General features: G+C 46.6%; 1 protein-coding gene across 1 annotated transcript; it reads right to left on the reverse strand.

Moving 5' to 3' along the window:
- Positions 1-3628: 3628 nt before the first annotated feature.
- Positions 3629-4111, reverse strand: LOC309800034 (large ribosomal subunit protein eL21-like; the record flags this gene model as incomplete). The annotated part of the gene is made up of 1 exon (XM_082613844.1): positions 3629-4111. The coding sequence occupies one exon, from the start codon at positions 4109-4111 to the stop codon at positions 3629-3631; it is 483 nt and encodes a 160-aa protein (XP_082469970.1).
- Between the last annotated feature and the right edge of the window lie 21307 nt (positions 4112-25418).

Here is a 25418-nt window from a genome sequence, read left to right on the forward strand (position 1 = left end):
ATTATTAAAAGGATACTCCGTTTCTGAAGCTTATCACAGCAATCTATCTTTGGATGAAGATCAGATACCCCAGAATTTGCAGCGAAGAGATTATGCATATGGGAAAGGACTGCTCCAACTTAGAAGAAAGGCCCCGTAATAGGTAGTCCTAAGTAGCTCAATATCAGTAAAACTGAAGGGAATTGACTCTTGACTTCATATTTCCTTTAAGAAGGGCCTCTGCCCTGATCAAGCCTATAGAAAGGGCTGATAACCCCAAATGACATCAGCATAAAATGATGATGACAGCAGTAGTAGACAGCTGACCCAAGAATACAAACCAGACCCGTAAGATGCATCCTACTAGTTCAACTGAACTTTTTACCAAATGTATGTCTCCTTATCAAAATTGGAAGTTATTATTTTACTTGTAACCATACTATTGCCTCCAGTGTTCAGGATCAGTGGTCCCCAAACATTTTGGCACCAGGGACCGGTTTCGTGGAAGACAATTTTTCCATGGATGGGTGGGGGATGGTTCAGGCAGTAATGTGAATGATGGGGAAAGATGGGGAGTGGCCGATGAAGCTTTGCTCACTCACTCGCCCACTGCTCACCTCCTGCTATGCGGCCCAGTTCCTAACAGGCCACCGACCGGTACCAGCCCACGGCCTGTGGGTTGGAGACCCCTGTTCAGGATAGAAAGAAAATTCTCTAGTGAAGTTGTCACAGAGTATAACTAACCATGACATATATCACTGCTTGCTTTAAGTCTACTGCTAGAAGCACATGTACGATATTTGTGCAACAATTTGGTATAATTGATAAAAATGTATAGTCTATAAAATGTTTCCCCATTAGCATACCTCTGAGCTTGTTCACTGTGTCTGATTAGTTTTCTCTCAACGTGATAACTAGGCAAATATATATAAACAAAAGGAGGCACCAAGGGACATGGTGAACCTAGGGTAGGCAACAACCACCCTGGCATTGGGGGACAAGTATTTTTGATGATCAATGCTTTCTATTGAAAGATTTGCAAACACAAGGGGAAATGATAGAAGAAATTTTCACATATTGAAGAATACGGAAGTCATTCCAGCTTATACATGATTTAACTTAAACTTTATGCCAATTAGAAGCACCTGTTTTGTGGCCTATCAAACATGCATTGTACGTCTGCTTTAACCATTAAGGAAAAGAATGCATTTTGAAATCAAAAATAGACTAACGTTGGTTCAGGCATCCAAAATAGAGCTGGATGGCCATTGTGGATATGGTTTCAGACACATTCCTGTATTACTGAGAACTTGAATTTTCTGAACTGTATCAGACTCAAGGACATCAGCTATTCTCAAAAACAATATCTTCTAGCAACTGCAACTACAATCTTATGGTCTCAAAGTCTCCTCTTATAACTTTGGAAATAGTAACAAATGAAACAGCTCAAGTCATAGCCTCCCAGCAGAAGGCACTAGATTCTTTAGCCAGAATAGTACTAGACAATAAAATTGCTTTAGATTAGATTTTAGTAGAAAAGGGAGTCATATGTGTAGTGGCCAATAGCTCCTGTTATTTGTATATTAATACTACAACTGAAGTTAAAACCTACTTAGATAAAATTAGGCAACTCTTTACTATAAGTCTCTCCAGAAGTGCCAGGTCCAGACTGGTTTTCAGGCTTATTTTCTTGAATTTCTCAGGGAAGAAGATCTATTTTCCAAGGTTTCTTAAAGTTCAAGTTACAAAAAGGGAAAAAAGTTCAGGTTGTCACTCTTCCTCCTACTTCTAATTGGGTACCTGAGTATAAAATATGCTAAAAACTATTACACCAAAATGGGTAGACCAAGGCACTAAGAATTTAATTATGCAAGATTTAGAACCAAAACCTGGAACGTGGGAATATTTCCAACTTGGTGTACAATATTTCCATTCCTCAAATTGAGGCAGGACTATGCCCCTTTTCAGCAGGAAGTAGCCAGAGCAGTCATTGCCCCATTCCCTCAAAGATTTGGAGAAAGTCAAAACAGGAGTAGGGATTGAAACTGAGTCCCCTCAAACCAAGTTCCCCTGCTGAGTTTATGATTAACCTCTCTATCCAAAACATTATTCCCTGTCTTGTCTCCTCTGACCTCAGTTGTGTCCTAACTGAACACTGATCACCCAGAGTCAGATGACTAAAATTGCTGTTGTCTATAACATCATTAATGTTCAGACTCAGATTGTTTCTCCTGGGCAAGATGAGCTAAAAGACCCCTGGGTCATGGACCACCAGACAAGAGATTCATAAGCCTTAGGCATCCTGACTCCCAAAACTATGAGTAAGAACTGTCACAAGATGGTGATTAACCCCAGCTTCTTTGTCTTTCCCTTTTAAAAACCCCTAACTCAATTACCAAGTGGGAGTGGATCTTAGGCTTGTCTTCCACTTCCTTGCTTGGTGCCCTGCAACGAACACTTACTTTGCTGCAAACACTTGCTGTGAGAGTTCTGCCCTGCTCAGTTACACTAGCAAAGTGTGTCCCTGGACCAGCAGCAGCTTGGCCTGGGAACTTGCTAGAAAAGCAGATTCTTGGTCCTGCTGAATCAGAAATTCTGGGGGTGCAGCTCAGTAATCTGTTTTAATAAGCCCTCCAGGGGATTCAGTTGCAGCTGCAGTTTGAGAATCACTGCCCTAGAACCAGAAAGGAAATGTCTAATTCCTATTCTACAGAGTGCCATTGACTACTTGAAGACATTCTTCATGTTCTTCCTAAGTTTTATTGTCCCCAACATTCTCTCCACTTCCTTCAGCCATTCCTCATTTACTATGTGTTCCAGACCCCTTGCCATCCTTATCTCCCCATCATATCATGCTCTGATTGTCAGTGACCCTCTTAAAAAGGGAGGCTCCCAGCACCACACTCAGGGCTCCCAAGTGGCCTAATCAGCACACAGTGCAATGAGTTTGCTGCCTCCTCTTCTCTAGAAAAGGAGAGTTTTGACAGCTATTTATTGAGTGCCCACTCTGTGCCAAGCACATGACATACAATAACTTTTTGTTTTCTTTATTGAGGTTAAACTTACATACATTAAAGTGCATGAGCCTTAAGTGAACACACTGAATTTTTACATATGTATTTACATAGCCAGGTGACTGCCACCCAGATCAAAATACAGAACACTTCCAGCACCCACCCCAGAAACAGTACTGTACTTGCTCAATGTTATGTCTATGAGAGTAGTAGTTCATTATTTTTCATTGCTATATAGGAGAACATTATATGCATACACCACAATTTATTTATCCTGTCTACTATTGATGGACATTTAGGTTGTGTCCAGTTTGGAGCTATTATAAATAAAGCTGCTGTGGACATTCATGTACTTGCCTTTTGGTGGACATAAGCTCTCATTCTATTGAGATAGTGCCCAGAAGTGAAATTGCTAGGTTGTGGGGTTGGTTTAACTTTAATAGATGCTGCCAGTTACCCAAAGTTATTGTATCAGAGTACAAACTTACTAGAGTTCCAGTTGCTCCACTTCCTTGCCAACACTTGGCATTGCCAGCCATGTTCATTTAATCATTGTGTTGGTAGTATACCAGTATCTCAGTGGTTTTTTGTTTGTTTGTTTTTACAATCCAGGTCTTTTATTTTCTTTACACCCATCATGCCATGAATTCATAGAGAATGGGCTCCAACAGCTTAGGCTCCTTTCCACTGGTTCTCACGAAGTGTGCTTCTCTGGGTGGAGCAGGCTGGAGCTTCAGTTGAACCCAAGTACCCCTCTCTTTGGCTTCGTTCTTTTTCTGATCATTTTCCTTCACCCGTTTCAGGAAGCTATCTTGACTCTTAGAGTGCTTAATATGCTCGATATGCACATTAATTCTCTTGGCAAGAATCTTGCCCTTAACTTGTTTGTTTACAATGATACCAACAGCATGCTGGGTAACATTGTAGACTCTCCCAGTTTTGCCATGGTAACATTTGTGGGGCATTCCTTTATGAACAGTGCCCATTCCTTTGATATCTACAATATCACCTTTCTTGTAGATTCGCATGTATGTGGCCAAAGGAGCAACTCTGTGTTTCCTAAAAGGCCTAAAGAACATGTAGCAGGTGCCCCTCCTCTTTCTCTTTGTGTTGGTCATTTTGGCAAATTACTGGAAGATGGCTGTTCCGGCCGAAAAGAAGCTATCTCAGTGGTTTTAATTTGCATTTCCCTCACAATAAATACTGTTCAGTATCTTATCGTGTGCTTATTGGCCACTTGCATATCATCTTTTGTGAAAAGCCCCTTCAAGTCTTCTGACTACTTTAAAAATTGGATTGTCTGTCTTTTAAGAACTTATTTAGGAGTTTTTGATATATTCCAGATATGTCTTTTCTCAGTTATGTGTAATAACTGAGTAATGGAAATATCTGCTTCTTGTCTGTACCTACATTATCTGTAATGTTCACAACGATCCTGTGATATAGGCCTTATTATCCCCTTTTTATAGATTAGGAAGCTGAGACTCAGGAATGCACAGTATCTTGCCCAAAATCACACACCTAGTAAGTATTGAAGCTGAATTTTGAGCCCAGGTATCCCGATTCCAAATAACATGGATCCTTCCCATGACACCATCTGCCTCTCACACTCCTACTTACACACCTAAGACTTGTGCTTGAGCTTATAGCTATTAACATTTTCCCCCATAGGAACTGCTGTTGAACCAAGTCTTCCATCTCATTTATGAGCAGTCGATGTGTTGAATCCAAGTATAAGCCTTGGTATACGTTGAATAATGGAAAGAATCTGGACCTGGGAGTGGGTCAGGCCTGGACTATGTTCTGGGCCCACACTTGGCCATGATAACTCAGGGCTTGACACAATAAACCTAATTTTCTTCAATTGTAAAATGTCAAATTCTTACAGTGTTATGGTGGGATGAAATTAGAGCATATGCAAAGCCTCTGGTAGACACTTTTTGGGGCTGCTCACACTTCTCCGTCGCCTTCCCCTGCTCCTGTGTCTCATTTAGCTTTTCTTTGGGTTCCTCTCCCCTGCCAGCATGCTTTGGGTTCCAATTCAGCCATGCAGCAGAAGGGCTACTCCTCCAGCTGTTCCAGAGAAGGATGGCACCTCACATTCATAATGTATATTTACTAATACAATTGACCCTTGAACAACATGGGTTTGAATTGTGTGGGTACACTTATAGGCAGATTTTTTTCAGTAAATACAGTATTGAGGTTGGTTGAATCCTCAGATGCAGAACCTGGGATATGGAGGGCTGACTATGGGACTTGCGCATCCACAGATTTGGGTATCTGTGGTGGGTCCTGGAACCAGTCCTCTGCGATACCATGGGATGACTGTACTCACCCAAATCACTGAGAAAAATATTCAACGCACTGCACCATTCTCCACCCTCCTCTTTCCTGATGAACCTTTCCTTCAGGGCTCAGATGAGCTATACGTTCTACTGGGAGCTCCCCACCAACTCAGGGCTGCCTCTTTTGCCTGCCTTGTGTTCCCCCCATCTCCTCACTTACCTCCCTTTCTTGTGGTCACCAGCTGGGGTGTTCATAATGTGGATCAAATGTCAGCTCCTTGAGGATGGAGGTTGAGTCACACATTAATTCTCAGGGGCACTATACAGCACCTGCCTGGAACATAGCAGGCATTCAGAAAATATTAGCCATGCAAATATATGTTTAACTGTCATAACCTTGAACTTATGAAAAACTGAGGAAGAAATAATATTCATAGAGGATTCCATGAGGGATGTACAACTCTTCTATTGTATTTAGTCTGTAGTTCTCAGACTTGGCTTCTTGTCTTACCATGGAGTTACGTCCCCATAAGCCCATTGTAAGTTGAAAAAATCATTAAGTCAAAAATGCACTTAGGGCTTCCCTGGTGGCGCAGTGGTTGAGAGTCCGCCTGCCGATTCAGGGGACACAGGTTCGTGCCCCAGTCAGGGAAGATCCCACATGCCGCAGAGCGGCTGGGCCAGTGAGCCATGGCTGCTGAGCCTGAGGGTCCGGAGCCTGTGTTCCGCAACAGGAGAGGCCACAACAGTGAGGGGCCCACGTACCGCAAAAAAAAGAAAAAAAATGCATTTAATAGGGAGATCCCTGGAGGCCTAGTGGTTAGGATTCCGGGTTTTCACTGCCATGGTCAAGGTTCAGTCCCTGCTCAGGGAACTGATATCCTGCAAGCCCCCCTGCCCCCCTCGCCCAATAACATATTTAATACACTTAACCTACCAAACATCATAGCTTAGGTTAGCCTACCATAAACGTGTTCAGAACACTTACATTAGCCATTAGGCAAAATCATCTGAGAGCCTATTTTATAATTAAGTGTTGAATATCTCATGTAATTGACTGCAAGTTGCACTGAAGGTGAAAAACAAAAAGGTCTTACAGGTAAGGAATGGTTGTAACTGTATTGGTTGTTTACTTCTATGATCCCCTGGCTGACTGGGAGCTTTGGCTCACTGCCACTGCCCAGGATCATGAGAGAATATTGTACTGCATATTGTTAGCCCAGAAATCAAAATTCGAAATTCCAGGTATGGCTCCTACTGAGTGCATATCACTTTCACATCATTGTAAAGTCAAAGTATCAGGAGTCGAACCATCATAAGTTGGGGACAGTATGTATGTTAGAATCACTTGGAATCTCAAAAAAGTCAGACTTTCTGGTTGATGGAGTCTTGCGTTGGTAGTTTGCAAAAGCTCCCCAGTGCTTTCTAATGCACAGCCAAGGTTGGAAACCACTGCTCCAGAGAATCCACATTTTATCAACAGGAGCTGCTTGCATATCCCGCACCCTTTAGGCCCCTCATTAAAGTGCCTTTACTGAATTATCCTTGGACTTTATGCCTAGTTTGAGCAACTTGAAGATATGTGACTGGAGTTATGGTAGGGATGTTGTTGCCAATGGACCACTATACAAAGACACACAGAAATTTCTATTGGGCATCTGCACCAGGAAAAACTGTGATTCTCCTGAGCAACCATTTCATGTTTATCTTATGGATGCTGGGAATCATTTAATTAACACTATTTCCAAGCTTGTAGTAGCTTCTGGAAAGCTCATGGTCAAAGTCATGATCCACCTTTATCACCTATATGGAATTATACAGTATATGTGCTGTATACTGACTTGATTCCTCTTTATTTTCTCTCCTTTTCTCTTCATCCTCCTTTCCTCAATCTTCCCCATAATAATGCTTTTTAACTGAGATAGAATTCACATACTCTAAAATTCACTCTTTTAAAGTGTACAGTTCGTGGTTTTTAGTATATTCACATCCCCACTACCTAATTCCAAAACATTTTCATCACCCCATTACCCATCCTCAATCCCTCTTCCCCTCAATCTTTGGCAATCAATGATCTACTTTCTGTCTATGGATTTGTGTATCCTGGACATTTTGTATAAACGGAGTCATATACTTATGTGGCCCTTTATGTCTGGCTTCACTCACATTGTAGCATGTATCAATACTTTATTCCTTTTCACAGCCTAATAATATTCTATTGTTCACAATGGATGTACCACATTTTGTTTTTCCATGGACATTTGGGTTTCCACTTTTTGGCTATCATGAATAATGTTGCTACAAACATTCATTTACAAGTTTTTATGTGAACATGTTTCAGTTCTTGTGGGTATATACCTGCAAGTGGATTTCTTGGATCATATAGTACTTTTATGTTTAACTTTTTGAGACTCTTTTCTCATTAAAAATTTTTTTAAATCTTATTGTATTGTACATCTCTCTATAAGCCACTACAAATCCTTTTTGGAAGGAGGCAGAGTATAAATAAATAAATAAATCACAAAGCACTCCCAAGCCATCTGTTTAATAATCTGTGCTAGAATTTTGCCAGGATTCTATATTGAGCCATTTGGTGTATAGTTTCCAGAAATACCTTCTGTCTCTTTGTGAAAATCAGAACATTTTCTTATCTCTAATGTCCTCATCGTTTACCCAGGTTGTTTTTCAGTCCTACCTGCAAGGTATTTCATGACCCTGTGTCTAATTCATCTGAATCTGGCCCCCAGAATTCATCTGCAGCCACGTAAGCTCTCATCTATCTTGTGATGTACTTAAATTTTTATATCCAAGTAATTCATGTACATGGTTAAAAATAAAGTAGAACAGAAGAGCCTGCAAGGAACAGTCCCACCTCATTCCTTCCCCCTCTAGTCCTGCTCCCCGAGGCAACTGCTTCTAAGTCTTTTAGCTCTTTATTCTGGGAATGACTTCTATATCTCTAAATAATGTGCTTATGTGGCCGTTTCTGGATTTCTCAGTTTAAAACATCCTTTCTTGATTTATAACTATGAAAAATAAGGATTTCGTTTATATATATCATCCAAATAACTCTCCCCCACCCTACTCACAACACGGTTGTATAGCTATTTTTATTTAATTCCTCTAAATAAAATAAAAATAAATCTGTTGATTACCTATGTTTCTTTAAGTAACACATTTATATCTTTATTTCTCATACCATCAGCTACTGATAGTAGTTTTGACTCACTATGTTGAAGGATAAGGATATCACTCCTACCTTTCCCTTTTAGCTCCCCTTCCCAGCTTCTGTCTTCTGAACATTTACTTTAAATGCTCAAAGTTGATTACCTGTATATATAATTTTCTAACCATAATTAAGTCTTCTGTGCTTTGCCTATTAGTTGGCTCTAAAAGTTTAAAACCAATAAATAATGTTTACATTTGTAACAATGTAAATGTTGTTTATTACAGAGCCAGCAATATCCTATAATTATGTTTCTTTCGTTTATTTGTTTTAGTTTTTCATAGTTTCAGATTGCCTTTCTTCTCCTTCCCCTTCCCCCTTCTCTTCTTCTCTTTACTTGCCATGATTATTTCTTCATGTTTGTTTCCTACTTTTCAGCTTATCGAGTATTCTATTTCTGAGGTTCCTCTTTTTCACAGGGACCTCACACGGGGCCCTCTCCATTATATGCTCTAATTTGGGCGTGTTGCTTTTCTCTTACATAGTTGTTGGTCGGGGACCTCTTTTCACTGATGCCCTTGACTGGTCTCACTGTTTTCTCTCCCCTCCCTCCCTCCCTCCCTCCTTCCCTTCCTTCCTTCTTCCCTTCCTTCCTTCTTTCCTTCCTTCCTTCTTCTCTTCCTCCCTCCCTCCCTTTGTTTTTGTTTTTGTTTAGGCTATCATTTTGCTGCACCACATCTCAGGTAATTTCTTAAAAAGGAGTGTATGTGTGTGGGGAGAGATAAATTAGGAGTTTGGAATTAATGTATATATACTACTGTGTATAAAATAAACAACAAAGACCTACCATATAGCACAGGGATACTCAGTGTCTTGTAATAACCTATAATGGAAAAGAATCTGAAAAAGAATATATATATATATATATATATATATATATATATGTAACTGAATCAATTTGCAGTACACCTGAAGCTAACACAGTATTGTAAATTTACTATACTTCAATTTAAAAAATTGTTATTAAAAAAGAAAGAAAGAAAAAAAGGAGTGGGCGGTGTGTCATAGATTTTCTGAGTCCCTAGCTTCTCAAAGTGTTATAGCTCCACCCTCACACTTGAATGATAATTTGGATGGATATAGACTTCTTTGTTGAAAATTGCTTTTTTCACAGAATGTTGAAGGCATCAGTCTAGGCTTTGCTAATGAGAGCCCTGAGACCAGTCTGATTCTTATATTTTTAGAGGTAAATTTTCTTCTCCTCTAGGGAAATTTTAGGATCCTGTCTTTATCATTGCTATTCTAAAATTTTACCATGATGGGGCTTCCCTGGTGGCGCAGTGGTTGAGAGTCCGCCTGCCGATGCAGGGGACACGGGTTCGTGCCCCGGTCCAGGAAGATCCCACATGCCACAGAGCAGCTGGGCCCGTGAGCCATGGCCGCTGAGCCTGTGTGTCCAGAGCCTGTGCTCCGCAACGGGAGAGGCCACAAGAGTGAGAGGCCCGCATACCGCAAAAAAAAAAAAAAAAAAATTTCACCATGATGGTGCTCATATGTGGGTCCCTTATTCACTCATTGTGCTGTATTCTTGGTGTCCCCTTTACAAGTTGTCCTTCAGCTTTGGGGAATTATTTTGTTTTCTTATTTGAGAATTTCTTCTCTTCTGTTTTTTTCTTTACTTTTTTTCTGGATGTTTCTCTTATCCAGACATGAAACTACTTCTTTAATTCTCTTACCTCCCAACACTTTCTATTGAAATTTCAATTTCCATAATCCTATCTTTTATTTCCAGGAGCTCTCATTTATTTTCTGGTCTTCCTTTCATAGCATCCTATACTTGTTTAGGGATGCAACACCTCCTCAAATCTCCCTGATTACCTATTAGTTACTGAAAATTTCTTTAGTCTTCTGTTTCCTAAATTATTTCTCTAAAGAGAAATAATGGAATATGTCCATTATGGACGTTATGTTACCCCTCCCCCATTTATCTTTATTTTTTTTTCATGCCAGAGGCTTTTTCTCAAATGTCTGATGATCTTTGTCTTTTCATATTTAAGAGTGAGACTGGGCTGGTCAGGTGGCAGATTTCATTTCATTTTGGCAGTGAGCCTGCATCACACCAGGACTCCAGTATTAGAGGTGGAAGCCCCTGCTTTGGGACCATTGAACTGAACCCTCGACTGGGGATGGATCCCTGGCTGCCCTGTGTGTTGTTTGGGAATTGACTGTTCCATGTACCATTGGCCAGTCCTCCTCACTTCAGCGGTGGCTATGTCTCCTGCTTCCTCTACACCGTCCACCCTCATAGCATCTCGGAGGCCTGAGCCCCACTGTGGTTCTGCTGGGGTAACGTGCAGCTGTGTCTCTCTCTCGCTGCCTGCTCCTCTGGGCTCACTGTCCTCCACCCACTTCATCAATGACCACTCTCTTCTCCATTTCTCACCTCCTATATATTTGCTGAGAATGTTTCTCCGCAGTGACCTCCCTCCTGTTCTCTTCATCACTGGGAGGGTAACATTTGCTCATTGTTTTATAATCATTTTCGTGGGGTCAGGAAGGAGAAGTGTCGAACACATGTGACCAATAATCTGCCTTTTTAAAGGGGAATCTTCAATTCCCTCTTCATGTGTCTGTTTTACCTTTTCCAGAGTGAAGGTCATTTTCCTTGATATAGGAGAATGAAACAAAGTAAGAGCATTATCATTATAATAAATGTCTCTACACTTCAAGAAATGAGGCTCCAGGGGGCTCCTTCCTTCTCTGTTTGGCTGCTTTTGTTTCACCTTTTTACTTCAGACGCCACTTCCAGACCCACCCAGTCACTCTGTTAGAGACCTTTGCACCCTCACATCCAAATGCGTGTTTGTGTCTCTATCCTGTCAGTTCTAAGTCCAGAATGTTTCTTGAATTCACTGCTCCAGCTCCTCTGTCCAATGGTCCTGACCCATAGTTCAGTTCTAGGCAGGTTTCTCCTGCACTATTGCAGTGGCCTCCAAACTGGTTCCTGCCTGCTCACCTCTAATCCAGCCTCCTTACACTCTAAGTTCTGACCTGATTTTATCCCTCATTTACATCAAAAGAGGGACATTTTAAAACAATTAGTATCACCTCTACAGAGGGCTGTTAAGAAATATGCATCAAAATTATAACTGCATCTGACCCTTGACCTGTAACTGCACTTCTAGGAAGTTATGTGCATATGGAGTTTTCCTTGTGCAAGACGACATATGTAGAGTTATTTATGGCAGCACTGTTTATAAATGCAAAAGATTAGAGAAAACCCAAATGACTATTAGTAGAGACTTGCTGAATAAATTAGAATACATTCATATGATGGAAAAGTATGTAGCATAAAAAATGAGAAGAGTTTTTATATATTCATAGGAAATGGTATCCAAGATATACTAAGTAAAAACTGAAGGATGCAGAATAAGTGGCTAACACTTGTGTAACATTGTGTAAAGGGGGAGAAAATAATATGTTTATCTTCTTGTCTATGCATAAAACTCCTGGAAGGTTACAACAACATTTATTGAGTCCAAGGAGGAGAGCTAGATGGTAGGGGATGGAGCAGTAGAGACATTTTCACTATATAACCTCTTGTGCCTTCTGAATTATGGAGCACACGAATGTGTTGTCTATTAAAAATAAACAAATAAAAATTAAAACTCCCTCTTTATATCATCTCCATTTAGTTTTCTTTAAAATGAACTATATTATACTACGTTATTATATAACTTGTATGTTAATTGACATATTCTCTGAATTCAGATTATGTTCTAACATAACATAATCTTTTAATATGAAATATGCATTTTGCTATATTAATATGACTATATATTACATGTTGTATCTATCCTACGTATACCCTTTTTAAACTTCTCTTATTTATAAGAAAGAGTCTGAAAGCAAAACCTCAGTGGTTATTTCTGGATAGTTGACATATGAGTGATTTTAATTTTCTTCTTTATAATTTTTCTTTTTCTCTGGTTTTTATGCCAAAGGTATATTGCTCCTAATAATCAGGAAAAAAATCATGTGTGTTCCCACTCCCCTCAGTCCACAGGGTAAAGGTCGGCACCTTCAGTATGCCTTTCGAGCCCCTGCCTACATTTCCATCCTCTCCCATCACCCCTCCCCCTGCCCCCACAGGAGGCTTTGTGACCCCTGAACAAGTCCCCTTTGCTGTTCCCCACTGTCCTGTAGAAATGCAATCTAGCCTTCAGTGTCCAGCTTCAATGTTCTCCCGCCTAGAGAGAATCAGTGGCGCCCTCCTCTGTGCCCAGGTGACCCGCTGTCTCCCTCTGGACTGGATTCCTCATGTACGTGGCCCCTGTCCTATGAGTCACTGAGCCTCTGGAAGCAGCCCAGGCGCTGACTCAGGATGAACGTTGGGAGAGTGTGGGCCCAACGGCTCTCCTGTGGTTTCCTCCACCTTCTGTGAGATGGAGGTGCTAAGAGAGTTACTGTTGGCTGCAGTGCTCACTTCACTTTGGTGTCTCCTTTCTATTCGTGGGTTTCTGGGGCGTGATCTTGCTGTCCTGCCTGACCTGGCCGCAGCCTTTGCTCCCATCCTGGTGGGGCCCTCTACCTAGCGGCATTCTTCAAAGAGAGCTGCATCTTCCAAACCAATGGTGGGCAAGGATCAGTCCCCAGTGGTCCAGTTTGAGGAGAAAAGGCTCTCTCCAGGGTTGCTGGTCTGCCCAAGGGAGAGGAGGTATTTTCTCATGTCTGTTGCAAAAAGTGGGGCTGGGAGATGAGGTGACATTTGCCCTGAAGACTTCCAATCTCTTCCAGAAGCCTTCTGCGTCTTCTTGCTTGCTCCTATCCAGAGGGAAATTAGCCAGAAGGGAAGGAGATGATAGGAGCAGGAAGAACAGGTCCCATCATCCATCCCCTTTCTTGGAGGATTTGAGCCTGTTATTTGCCTTTTCGCAGACTCACAGACTGGTACAGAAGAACAAAGCTGTCAGAGAATCCCACTCCTTCCCAGGATCTCAGAGTGCAGAAACCCCGTGATTTACCAAGCCCTACCCCCAGTTCACAGGCAAATGAACCTTAAGAGAGAAGCAGATGTCAAATTCCCTTCATATCTACCTATGCTTTCCCTTAAGCCCTGGCTTAAGAGATACTAATAGAGACTCTCCCCTAATCCAGCCGCTGTTGCCCTCATCCTTATCCTTATTCCCAAGGAGATTTACCAAGAGGATGAATCCCAGCTCAAGAACTCAGACACTTGGCCCCATTTGCAGCATTGCCTTTAGATGACAGCTAGGGCTAAGCTCGGACTTGGCGGGCACACAGCCCTGGATGGACACAGGCACTTACCTATGAAATCCAGACTAGTAAAAGTCCCAAATCTTTCCATGAATGCGCAATAATGACTAACATTTACTGAGTACTTAATATGTGCCAGACATGTTGAGACTTAATATGTGCCTGCATTAAAGAAGTGCATACGTTTGCTATTTCTCTGTTTGATACCTAAGGAAACTGAAGCAGGTGGTGCAAGGTCACTCAGCTAATGAATGGTCTAGCCAGGATGAACCCTCTGCCTCCAGAGCTTGTAGTCTTAACCTCAAGGCTGTACTGCCAGGGGAGAGACCCTCTTCAAGTCCCCCTGGACTGCTTTCTTACAGCTGCTTGTAAAGTGCACCTATTCCAGGGGAGGGCTTCAGGCCTGCTTAGTCCACCCACTGGGTATGAATTGGTTTCTCAGATCTTTTCCCCGGAGGGAGTTAGCAGTTGGCCTGAGGATGACCCCTGGGCTTCCTGAGAGGGAGAGGGGGGAAAGGAGCCTCTAAAGAGGGCATAATGGTCAAGGAAGAGGGGATAGGGGTCCTTGGAGGCACCCAAGGGTGATGGGGAAGAGGAGAGGAACAGTTAGGTCCCCCAGCTCAACAGAGACAACTCCAGGGAAACAAGACTGAGTAGCAGTGAGGGTCATATGGGGAAGGGCCCCTGGGCTGACCTCTCAGAGCCCATGCTTATGGTGTGATTCTTGGTGTGAAATTGAGGGTTTGGGGAGTGGACGGACAGGGGAGTGGAGTGGTGGAAACAGCCCTCCGGACACGACCTGGGCTTCAGGGTCCTTCAGACCACAGGGCTTCAGGGCTTCAGGGCTTCTGACCCTCTGAGGGTGTACCAGGCCACTCCATCAGAGTCCACAAGTCATGATTCTGAATTCTAACCTCCATCGCCCAACCCAGCCCTTGGTTCTCCAACAGAGTGAAGTGGGTCTGTGGCAGCTGGATGCTGTTGGGAGCCCTGTCAGCATTGCCTAAAAACTTAGAATCAGCTTCTTCCACCGCCCACCTGCTGCTGTCCATTCAGTGCCCACTGTGTGCTCACTGGATCTTCATAGCCAGGCGCAGAGGTGGACCGGACTATCCTCATTTGACCTTTGAGGAGTTGAGCTCAGGGAGGGTGTCACTTGCCCAGGAGTGCAGAGTGGCCAAGCCCGGGTTCAAACCCAGAATTCCACACACTAAGTGTGGCACCTCTTTCACTAGTCCACAGCTGCACCCCAGGTATTCCCACCCAGGCTGTAGCTTTGGGGCCCTCAGCTTCGGGAATTCCTTTCCTTCCCAGGCCCTCTGGCCACCAGTTCTCAAACCTCTATTTGCTTCAGAATTGTCTGGGGAACACATTTAAAACAAAATGAGTTCACCTAGAGTTTACCTCCCAGGGATTCTGGCTATGGAAGTCTGGGATGGGCCCTAGGACTCTGCATCTTAGCAAACCCCCAGGTAACTTTGAAGCAGGAGGTTCCTGATGCATCCAGCTATACTTGCCACCTCAGAATTTCAGAGGAGTCTGTCCCAAGCCCTTTCCCATAGCAGGGGTCCATAAAAGTCTGAGGGGTGAACAAGGGCCCCTTTATTCTGACTTTGTTGCTCAGTTTCCTATCTTGTGTGTTTCAAATATTATAAAGGGTGATGGGAGAACTTTCCATGCTGCAGACGGGTTCCCTTTGTCTTCTGAGGCTCCAGGCTGCTTCTCCTGGGTTTCACACATAGTCAAGGGACAAGTGAGGGGACAGGGCCACCTCTTGAGGTCTCAGCAGGGGCCTGGGGCTGCGCCTCTGTTTTTAGTCCAGGATGCTGCTCTCTTGGCTAAAATCATAAAACAGAGACCAACCCCCAAAGCAGTGTTTCTCAACCTGTGGCTCAAGTGCTTCAGAATCCCCTGTTATTTGGCAAAAATGCAAATCTCCTGCCTCACCCTGATTTACTGAATTAGAATTGGGGAGAATGCAGGGCCCCAAAATCTGCATTCTTAGCTAGCACTCCAGTCAACTCTTATGCAAGTGAATGTTTGAGAAATCCTGCTGCAGATCGTGGACTGTGGAGTGTCCCAGACATGAGTTCAAATCCCAGCTCTGCCATCAAGTAGCTGTGTGGGCTGGAACTAATTCCTAACCTTTGTGAGACTCAGTTTCCGCATCTGTAAGAAACGGCGTACTATACCTGCCTATAATCCTCTTGTTGCCAGGATTCAATCAAACCATGAGAAAATGGATGCAAAGCACCTGGCATCCAGGAACCGCTCTGAAGGCACACCCAGTCTAGTGGTAAAGAGAGATGTGTAAATAAATGCCTCCCCTGGGAAGGAAGAGCTGTGAGTTAAGAACACTGAGCATTACTCACCCCACAGCAAACACGGAACAGCTTTAAAACAATTCTGACCTTGCATTTCCCCTTGGGTGAGCACAGTGAAGCTTTTCAAGGTGACTAGGTCCATTCCTACCCTCAGGTGTGAGCCATCCCAAGTTGGGGTTAGGTGTTGGCAAACCTCAGGTCTGCCAAGGTCCCTGGGACCTTCAGCCTTGCAGTTGGCTGCCAGGAACCGGAAGTCTTCAAGTCTTTCCTTTCCCTGGCTCCCCCAGTCCAGCCAATCCAAAGAAATGCCAAAGCTTGTAAAAAGCTTCAGCCATTCATAATGGGTCAGTTCCCTCCGGAAATGTTCCCCAGCTCTACTGAAAGTTTGCCAGGCAGCTTGGTGACGTCCTGCTCCCAGCCCACACAATGGGCGTGGGCAGAACAATGCAGAGTAGGAAAAACATCCCGCCTGTCCATAGGCTCACATCCTCCTGGGACCCCACCCCACGGCTCCCAAAGGTGGGGGTGGGGAGGGAGGGGTGCAAAGGGAGGCAAGAGGATGCCAAAGCAGCTGTGGAAGAGGGGAAGGGGAGTGGAAGCAGGACCAAATTCCCCCATTTTGGCTGCATTCTGAACCAGCTGGGTGAGTCAGATTAGAAGTCAAATCTGCTTATTCTGGCTCCCCCGTCAGCCCTGGGGGTCCCTGCTCAACAGCCCTGACACTGGAACGGATTAAAACCTGAGCTGGAAAACAAAGCAGTTCACAGGGCAGTGAGGCAGGTAGGCATACCTGGTGGGAGGCCTTGCTTTGTCTTAATTAACTATGTGCAAGGTGTTAAACCTCCCAGGGCCTCAGTTTCCACATCCATTGAATGGGGTCATCCCACATGCCCTGTCTACCACACAGGGTGTTTTCAGAGCAAGATGGGCTACCATGTATGAAAGCACCTCAATAACTATAAATACATTATTGGTCACCAACTGGTGTCATTATCCAAACAAAGCAATTGGGGAGTGGGATGGCATGCCTGGGGGAGGCACACTCGAGAGGACATGGCCCTCTTCAACCCAGGCAGCTTGCAACCTGAACCCAGGGAAGAGACCTAACACGTTGGAAACCTGGATACATGAGCGCAGACCACAGGCTGTGAGAATTTCTAGGCAGTTGGGCTGGGAGTGGTGGTGGTGGCTAGGATGGGGTGGTGTGTGGCAGGGGTGGGGGGTGGCAGTTATTGGAAAACTTACCTGGAGGTCACACTTCCATACTAGACTCTCTGTTTTTCCTTAGGTTGTGTATATTTGGGTAGCCTTTTGGGAAATGGAGGTTATGAGGGGCTAAGGCCCCCATGAAGCCCTTGCATCAGCATTGGCGTACGCCTATTTGGTGCCAACAGAACTGAGCACATAGTGTTCAAGGAGTTGATCAGGGAAGGCTTCCTGGAGGAGGGTTTGAGGCACGCTTGAAAGGAGGAGAGAGGAAAATGGCTCCCACAAAACCCTAAAGTGACAACAGACAAGTTGATGTAAAATCGGGAGCAGGGAGGACACTCTGAGGGCATCTGCACCCCCCCAACCCCATCACTGTAGGGACAGGAGCACTGAGTCCCACCACCTGCCCGAGGCCCAGAGTCTGACTGAGCTGCTACAGGAGGTAGGAGGGGATGTCTGGGCAGAGGTACGAAGGCTTGAAGGAAGAGGCACCTTCGGGGAAAGGTGGTCCTTGGTCTGCTAGCAGGAGCGAGGAGTGTGCAATGGGTGGTCAGGTACGGGACTGGAGAGAGAGGAGGGTCAGGGCTGGGACACAGAGGGCTGGGGCACTTGCTGGGGATGGGCACAGCCCCTTAGAGATGACAGTGGGACAGTCAACAGGATGTCTTGAGGCCTCTAGGAGCTCCTCTGCAGCCCAGGGTCACATTCTTTTGAGTATTCGGGGGGTGGGAATGGGGGTTGGCAGAGTATAGAAACACCTAGAAACAAGACTGGCTTTACCACGTGACTAAATGGCACTGTGTCTAGAGAGGTCTAAGCTCAAAGTAGAGCGTCACCTGGGGGTGCTCACTGATGCAGGCAAGGAAGGGAAGGACTTGCAGAGGTGGGTTCCAGCAGGTTCCTAACGTATCAGAGGTTTCATTTCTATGTTCATTCATTTTCATTCACTAATATGAACTATGAAGCCTAGAGGTCCAACTCACTTTCTGAGGCTTGCAAGACTGATAGGCAGAGGTTGAGGAAGGGGCGGGGAGGCAGGCAAGTGACAAGCCCCCTGGGCAGGCTGCTCACACCCTCTGGGATTATCTGCATCTCGCAGATGCAGATGCAGATAACAGCCCATTACTGTCAACATTTCTGCAATCGGCTTCTCTCTCCCTGACCAGCCGGTGAGTTCCTTGAGGAAAGAGAACTGTTGACTTAATTCTGAATCTTTAGTGCTTCACAGAGTGATTTGGACCAAGGAGATTTTTAATAAATGTCTGTTAGGGGCCCCTCCAAGCCCAGAGTCAATGTGGTCCGCATGGATCCTCCTCGCAGTGGGCAGTGACCAGGAGGGACCAGCCCTGGTCGTGGGAACACAGAGTCATCCTCTCTGTGAGCATCTCTCCAGACATGTATATCAGGGAAATGGGAGTAAAAACTCTAGAGCCATGGAAACCCAACTGATAGCAATAATATAATCATAATAATGGCTTTTGTTGTCCTTTTCATTGACCATAAAGATAACCCATGTTCATTGTGAAAAATTGAAAAAATGGAGAAATTCATGATGGAGAAAGTGATAATCACTCATCTGTATACATACTTCTAGTTGTTTTGTCATGAATACTTGTATAAATACAAAATTAGGACTATATATTTTACATACTTTTACAGACTGTGTATTTTTACAACCAGTGTATTTCACCTATGTCATAACATAATTATGTTGTAAATAATTTTCATAAGAATGTCAAAAGCAGTTTCCCATGAGTTGAAATAGGCTTTGAGAAGAAAGTGAGATACAAATGTTTCCATACTAGCTATGTAATGGATGGAAAAACATGTATTTATACTTCTCTTGTGAGATATTTATGTTGCTTCCATCTTTTTCCTGTGTATAACAGTGCCACTGTGACAATCTCTGTCCCCAACTGTTGTAAACCTCTTACTATTTCTTTAAATTAATTTGGAGTAAAATGGTGTGTTCATTAAAAAAAAAAAGTCTGTTAAATTAAAAAAAAATTTTTTTAATTCAAATAATGTTTGTTATGTTCACAGTACCTTGCCTAACATACATCTGTTAGGATAAGGGACATCAGAATTCTGAAACTCTGGTGGCAGTTTGGGAGGATGGGTGGGTTCCCCTGGACCTCTGGGTTTTATTCACTCTTGTGTCCCCTACAACCCTTCCCCCATCGAGAGAGTGATGCCTGCTTCCACCCTAGAGGACAGGCAACAAAACAACAGCCAACACTTAGGCGGTGCTTTTCTACGTGGCCAATACATTCTGAGCGCTTTCCATGTATTAACTCATCTAATCTTCATACTAATCCTATGATCACCCCATTCTACATATGGGGAAACTGAGGCACAGAGAAGCCATTTTATGTGATCCCACAATTAGGAAGTGATGGAGCCAGGATTCGAGCCAAGGCACTAGAGCTCTGCTCTTGACCTCCACACGGCACTGCCTCTATCGCTTGGAAATTCTAACCTTTCCCCCTCCTCTGGTACCCTAAAGCTGGGCAGTCAATTCCATTACTGAGTAGAAACGTTTAGCCAGAGGTGTAGAATCACAGGTGGTTGAGGGTAAACTTCAAGTCATCACCTCAATGCATGAAACGGTACTGGGCCCATCCCCCTGCTCCAAGGCAGCCCTCCCTCCTGTCCTCATCAGCTCCAGCTTTAGGAATTCCCACACCCCAGAGTCAGCCCCAGGTCTTGAAAGGCCAAGGCAGTCTGGCCTCAAAGCAAATGGCCCAATCGGATGCTCCAGGCATCCTGCAACCCAGGTGGAAGGGTGTTTGCAAGCCTGCAACCACGGTTGGCCACGTTCCTCTTGGCATCTCTGAGGAATGCTTCTTACCTGTGGGCTGTATCTTGCTGCCCTGCTTAGCAAAGTAGAGACCCAAGGAACATGGTCAGACCAGGGGCAGATCTGGCCTATCCCAAGATGGCTCTTTCCTCTGCAACCTGGTAGGACTTACCAGAAACAGTGCATGCCCCTGGAATTCCCAACAAGTGGTCTCCCAGCCTCTGCTTGGATGCTTCTAAGGACAGAGAGCTCACTGCTTCAGAAGGCAGCTGATCCACTGAGTGATACCTGTGACCCAGTGCTTTTTATCCTAAACTCTCTTTCCATGTTTACTTCCCCAGCTACATTTTAAACTCTGTGGAAACAAAGCTCTGGGATGAGGTAAACTTAAAGTCTTGCAAAATCTTTTAGGTAGAATGTGCTTAATACATTCTTGCTAATTGAGATCTTATCAAGGGTGAAGGATGCAAGACAAGAAAAAGTATGATCTAATTTAAATGCCAAGACTAGGATCCCTGGGGGAAGGAGGGAGATGGAATTTCTGCTGGTGGAGAAGGGGCTGGGCATGTGCAGAGTGATATTCATGCTACCGCTCACTGAGCACTCGTGTCAGGCCCCTCACGGGAATTCTCTCATGAATCCTTACAATCCCATGGAAAAGGTGTTGCCACCAACTCCATTTTACAGAGAAGGAAACTGAGGCACAGAGAGGTTAAGAAACATGCCCAAGGTGACACAGCTTGCAAACAGCAGAGCTAGGATTTGAATCCAGATTCATGGATTTTGGAGCCTTGGATGTGCAAGATGCCTCCCCAGGGACCTGGGACCCAGCTGATCTCTCCTCCAGGGAAAACATGGATGGTATAAAAAGTCTTTGTTGTGTCTGAAAAAAAAAAAAAAAGTAAAAGACAAAAATCCTTGGTAAATTTGAAAAAAAATCACTAATGGACAACTCCCCTTCCCCCAAGAAACTGAGACCTCATGAGAGGGAAGCAAAGATCGCATCCTATCTGACGCTGAGTCTCTGAGCTCCTGCAAGTGGGGTCTAAGGGTCAAGTTTGTATCCCAGGTGCTGGAAAGAGAGCCTGGCATGTAGCCAGGAGGTCTCAGATGAATAATGAGTGAATGTGGGAGGGAGGAGCTCAGAAGGAGACTGGGAAGATGAGGGCCTGGGCTAGAAGCTTTGAGCAGGGAGGAGCGCTGACTGCGTCCCGGAGGGCCGAGCCCTGTCTCCACCACTCTGGCTGGATCCGCTTGCTTACACAGATGCTGCCACAGCACCGCCTTGCCTCGTGTTGACATCACCAGGATGAGATGGACAAGGGTGCAGGAGACAGAGATGCCACTTGGCATCAAGAGAGCTTCTCAGGGATTTGGGGCTGGGGTGGACAGCTAGGAGAGGCTTCCCTCGGGAAGAGGCCCGGTCAGATGATCGATCTCTGCATTTGAGTTACTCAGGGCAACCCCAGCAAGAGGAAGGGGCAGGTGAGGGGCAGAAAGAGGGAGTAGCAGAAGGAAAGAGGGGACAGGAGAGAGAAGGAAGTGGCTAAGAGGCATCTGCGATCCCTCTGGATCCGCCCGCCCACCGACCCCGTCCATCCTGTTGAGGAGAGCTGGCGCCGGCTCTCCGGAGCTGGGCACCGACCATCAGAAAGGATGCCGGTCACAGCTCTGGCGCAGGAACTGGGGCCCCCGGTGCTCAACGCTGCCTTTTGAAGTGGTGGGGAGGTCCGGAGGGTCCCGAGGAGGGGCTGGGCGATGGCAGGGCACATGTGGCGGGGTGGGGCACAGTGACTTTCAGCTAACTCACTGGGACCTACTGGTCGCCTCAGCCAGGCCTGTAGGTGACCCCGGAGGGTGAGGGTGCTGTTCCCAGTTCCCGGGAACCCAGCAGTCAGTAAGGTGGCGCCTCCTGTGCCCGCCCACACCCACCTGGGAGGCAGACGGTATCGTGCGAGCACTGCACTGCTCAGGTAGGCAGACTTGGGTTTGAATTCTGACACTCTGCCTTGCTTTGTGTGGCCCAGCAAGCTACCTTGCCCAGAGCTTCAGGCGCCTCACGGTAAGGGCCACGACAGCCCCCATCTCAGGGCACCGCCCCCGAGAAGAGGCTCCTCCTCGCCTCCTGCGCCCCTCAGCTGCAGCCTCCTCCTACTGCCTGTATGTGGTGGTGGGGGGGGTCCTTCCCTCTTCCGCCCATAGCACCCTCCTCTCGGGGGCTGACTTCTCCTATTCGTCTCTCTGAGCCTTTAAAAACAGAGGTCAGTGGCTTCGCAATTCAGAACGAGATCCGGAGTCCCTTCCGTGCCCCACAGCACCCCACGTGAGTGCTTCTCAACCCTGGCTACTCGTTGGGGTCACCTGCGGAGCTTTTAAAAAACTACTGATGCCTAGCCCCACCACTGGAAAATCCGTGTGAATCACTGGAGCTGGAGCCGGGCATCCGTACTTCTTTTTTTTTTTTTTGCTGTACGCGGGCCTCTCTCTGCTGTGGCCTCTCCCGTTGCGGAGCACAGGCTCTGGACGCGCAGGCTCAGCGGCCATGGCTCACGGGCCCAGCCGCTCCGCGGCGCGTGGGATCTTCCCGGACCGGGGCACGAACCCGTGTCCCCTGCATCGGCAGGCAGACTCTCAACCACTGCGCCACCAGGGAAGCCCGGCATCCGTACTTCTTAAATGCTCCCTGGTGGACCTAACGCGCAGGACCACTGCTCCACGTGAGCCAGCCTTCCTGTCACACCGCCCAGATGCTGTGCTCCAACCTGGCTGCCTCCTTGTTCATCCTCAAACACCCTCCTTTCAGGACCTCTGCTGGAATACTCTGTCCTTGGAGGTCCACATGGCTCCCCCCTTACAAGTCACTGCTCCCCAGTCTTATCAGTGAGGCCCCTGACCATACCGTGTGCCAGCCCCCCACCCTGTGCCCTCACATCTCCCCTGACTCTGCTTGATTCTGCTTCATCACATTTGACCCCTGATGTGCCACATTCATTTGGGTGGTGCTTTCTCCTTCACTAGAATGCAAGCTCTGTGAGGGCAAGGACATGGCGATCTTGCCTCATCCTCAGTGCCCAGCACAGTGCCTGGCACACAGTGGGTGCTTGATAAAAATCTGCTGAGAGAAAGGCCATCAACGTCAGGAGGTCTGAGCTCCCACTGCTGGAAAGCAAGGGTGGAGAGTCTTGCACCTCGGTGTCCTGGCACCCAGCACAGGGCCAGGCTGTGACCAATTCATGGGGCTGATGATTTGCTCTGGAGACAGGGGCTCAAGGGGTGCTGTGGAGTGTCAAGACTGGAAGCAGGGGTCTAAGCAAAGATGAAGGTGGAAAGGTAGCCCAAAAGGAGCTGAGCTGCTTTGAGGAGGAAGGAAAGGGTCTGGCAAGTGTCCCACACCTGGCTGGCCCACGTAGCCTAGCAGGACAAAGAGAGCGGTGGCCTGTGGGGCAAACAGCCCTGACCACTGGGCCCAGACCAGAGGGACAGGGTGACTGAGAGCCCACAGGAAGGGTGGGGCAGGGGAGAGCCAGCCCCAGGTCCCACCAGGGTGGGAGAGGACTGGGGCAGAGCCCAGCATGAGAGCTGCTCTCACCCTCTAATAGGACCTTCTGTCCGGTAGCTGCCGGACTGCTGCAAAGCACAAACAACCCCGCCGAGTGGGCCCAGTCGGGGGCCCCAGGCACTCCTGACCCATCCCAGGAGCCCATGGCAAAAGTGAGGCCAGAGGGGGAAATGACTGGCTGGGGGGTTTGGCCAGGGACTCCAGCATATGAGGCAGGCTGCTGTTTGTGAGAGCCAGCCATAAGGCATGTGGGAATGAAGCTGGGGTGCCCAGGAAACTGAGGGCTCCAGGACACGTGCCCTGTGTGGCGGCAGTCTGGCCACCGGAGAGCCTGACGGCAACCCTCGAAGCCCTCCTGCCCCAGCAGCTCATAACCAGTTACTCCGCCCCTCCAGCTTCCTTCTCCAGAAACATCATTTTTCCTTGAACACTAACAACATACAAGGGTTGGTAGGAGCCTGTCCAGCTGAACACCCCCAAGCTTTCTAGGGCAGAAGCTCAGAGAAGAAGCTTAATGTCTCCACAGAGACCTCCAAAGTCCCCCCACCCAAGTGAGCCTCCCTGACAGAAGCTGAGCAAGATTAGCTGCCCTGCCCCCCAAGACTCTTAAAGGGGCAGAAGCCTCTGTAAACTGGTGGGTGCTGCTGTCTGTGATACAACGGTGGTCTCTGGTGTCAAGAGGCACTCCAGCAAAGCAGTGTCTGCTCTGGGGCCTTCCCTGCTGTGTGTTTCTCTGGTTCCTGGGGCTCTGCCTGGTCTACACCTCCCTTCCTCACTCCTTCTCCTCTTTGAAGACCACGGACTCGAGTGGCAGACAGACCTGGGATTCTAATTTGCTACACGACCCCAGGCAAGTCCTCTAACCCCTGAGAATCTTACTGTCCTCACCTGCAAAGTGGGGAGAAAGGGGGTTGTTGTGAGGATTAAATGAGAGGCATAGTGCCTGGCACATAGTAGGAAGCTTAGCAAACCTTAGGTCTTGGCTAGCCTCCTCCCAAATTCAACTAAAAGGCCGGACTCAGATGCCCACCAGTGTGTCTCCTGGCCCCTGCCCTCACTGTCTTCCAGTTTAGTGACTGGCTGCCTTTAAGAGGTGAGGAGGTCTAGGCTGGCAGAATCCATGCCGAGAATCAGGCCCTGATCCACTCTTTACTTCCATGATCTTGGGGGACATCACCCAACCTTTCAGCATGAGCCTCCTCAAGTGTGCCAGCAAACTGGAAAGTTCTTATGGCCAGACATAAGGCCACTGGTCAGGTAAGGCCAGGAGGTTTGGGGCCCGACATTCTCAGGGTGGTCTTGGGGAGAACAAACCTGGACACTGAAATGGAAAACGGAGCAGGATACTGAGAACTCTGGGAGATGTGTGTGAAAGGAGGTATGGACAGACCCAAGGTAAGAGGCCATCTGGGCAGCGGGAAGGGGAGTCAGGTCTGTGCAGTTACTGCTGGGCCAGAATCATAGGGAGGTTTGTATCCTAGTTCTGCTGCCCTGGCCTTGACCATCCCCCATGTCAGGCCTCTCTTGAACTTTCCTCCTTGCCCACCTAAGAAGTCAGAGAGCCACTTGGTTGGGGGAGCACAAGGGTCAGCGACAGCAGCCAGAACCCCAGAACCTTCCCCAGGGCTCCTGGCTGGCCTCACCCCTCAGGCACCAACTTGGGCCACGGTGGGACCCCGGGCACAGAGTCCCAGGCCTCTTCTGTTCCCACCCCAGGTCACCCAGAGCTGACTTCCAGCTCTGAATGCAGCAGCATCCGGAATACAGCAGGGCGGGTGCAGGGCACCATGCCCATAGCCCAG

The sequence above is a fragment of the Mesoplodon mirus genome (genome assembly GCF_964341445.2).
Source record: "Mesoplodon mirus genome assembly, chromosome: 3".
Taxonomy (NCBI): Eukaryota; Metazoa; Chordata; class Mammalia; order Artiodactyla; family Ziphiidae; genus Mesoplodon; species Mesoplodon mirus.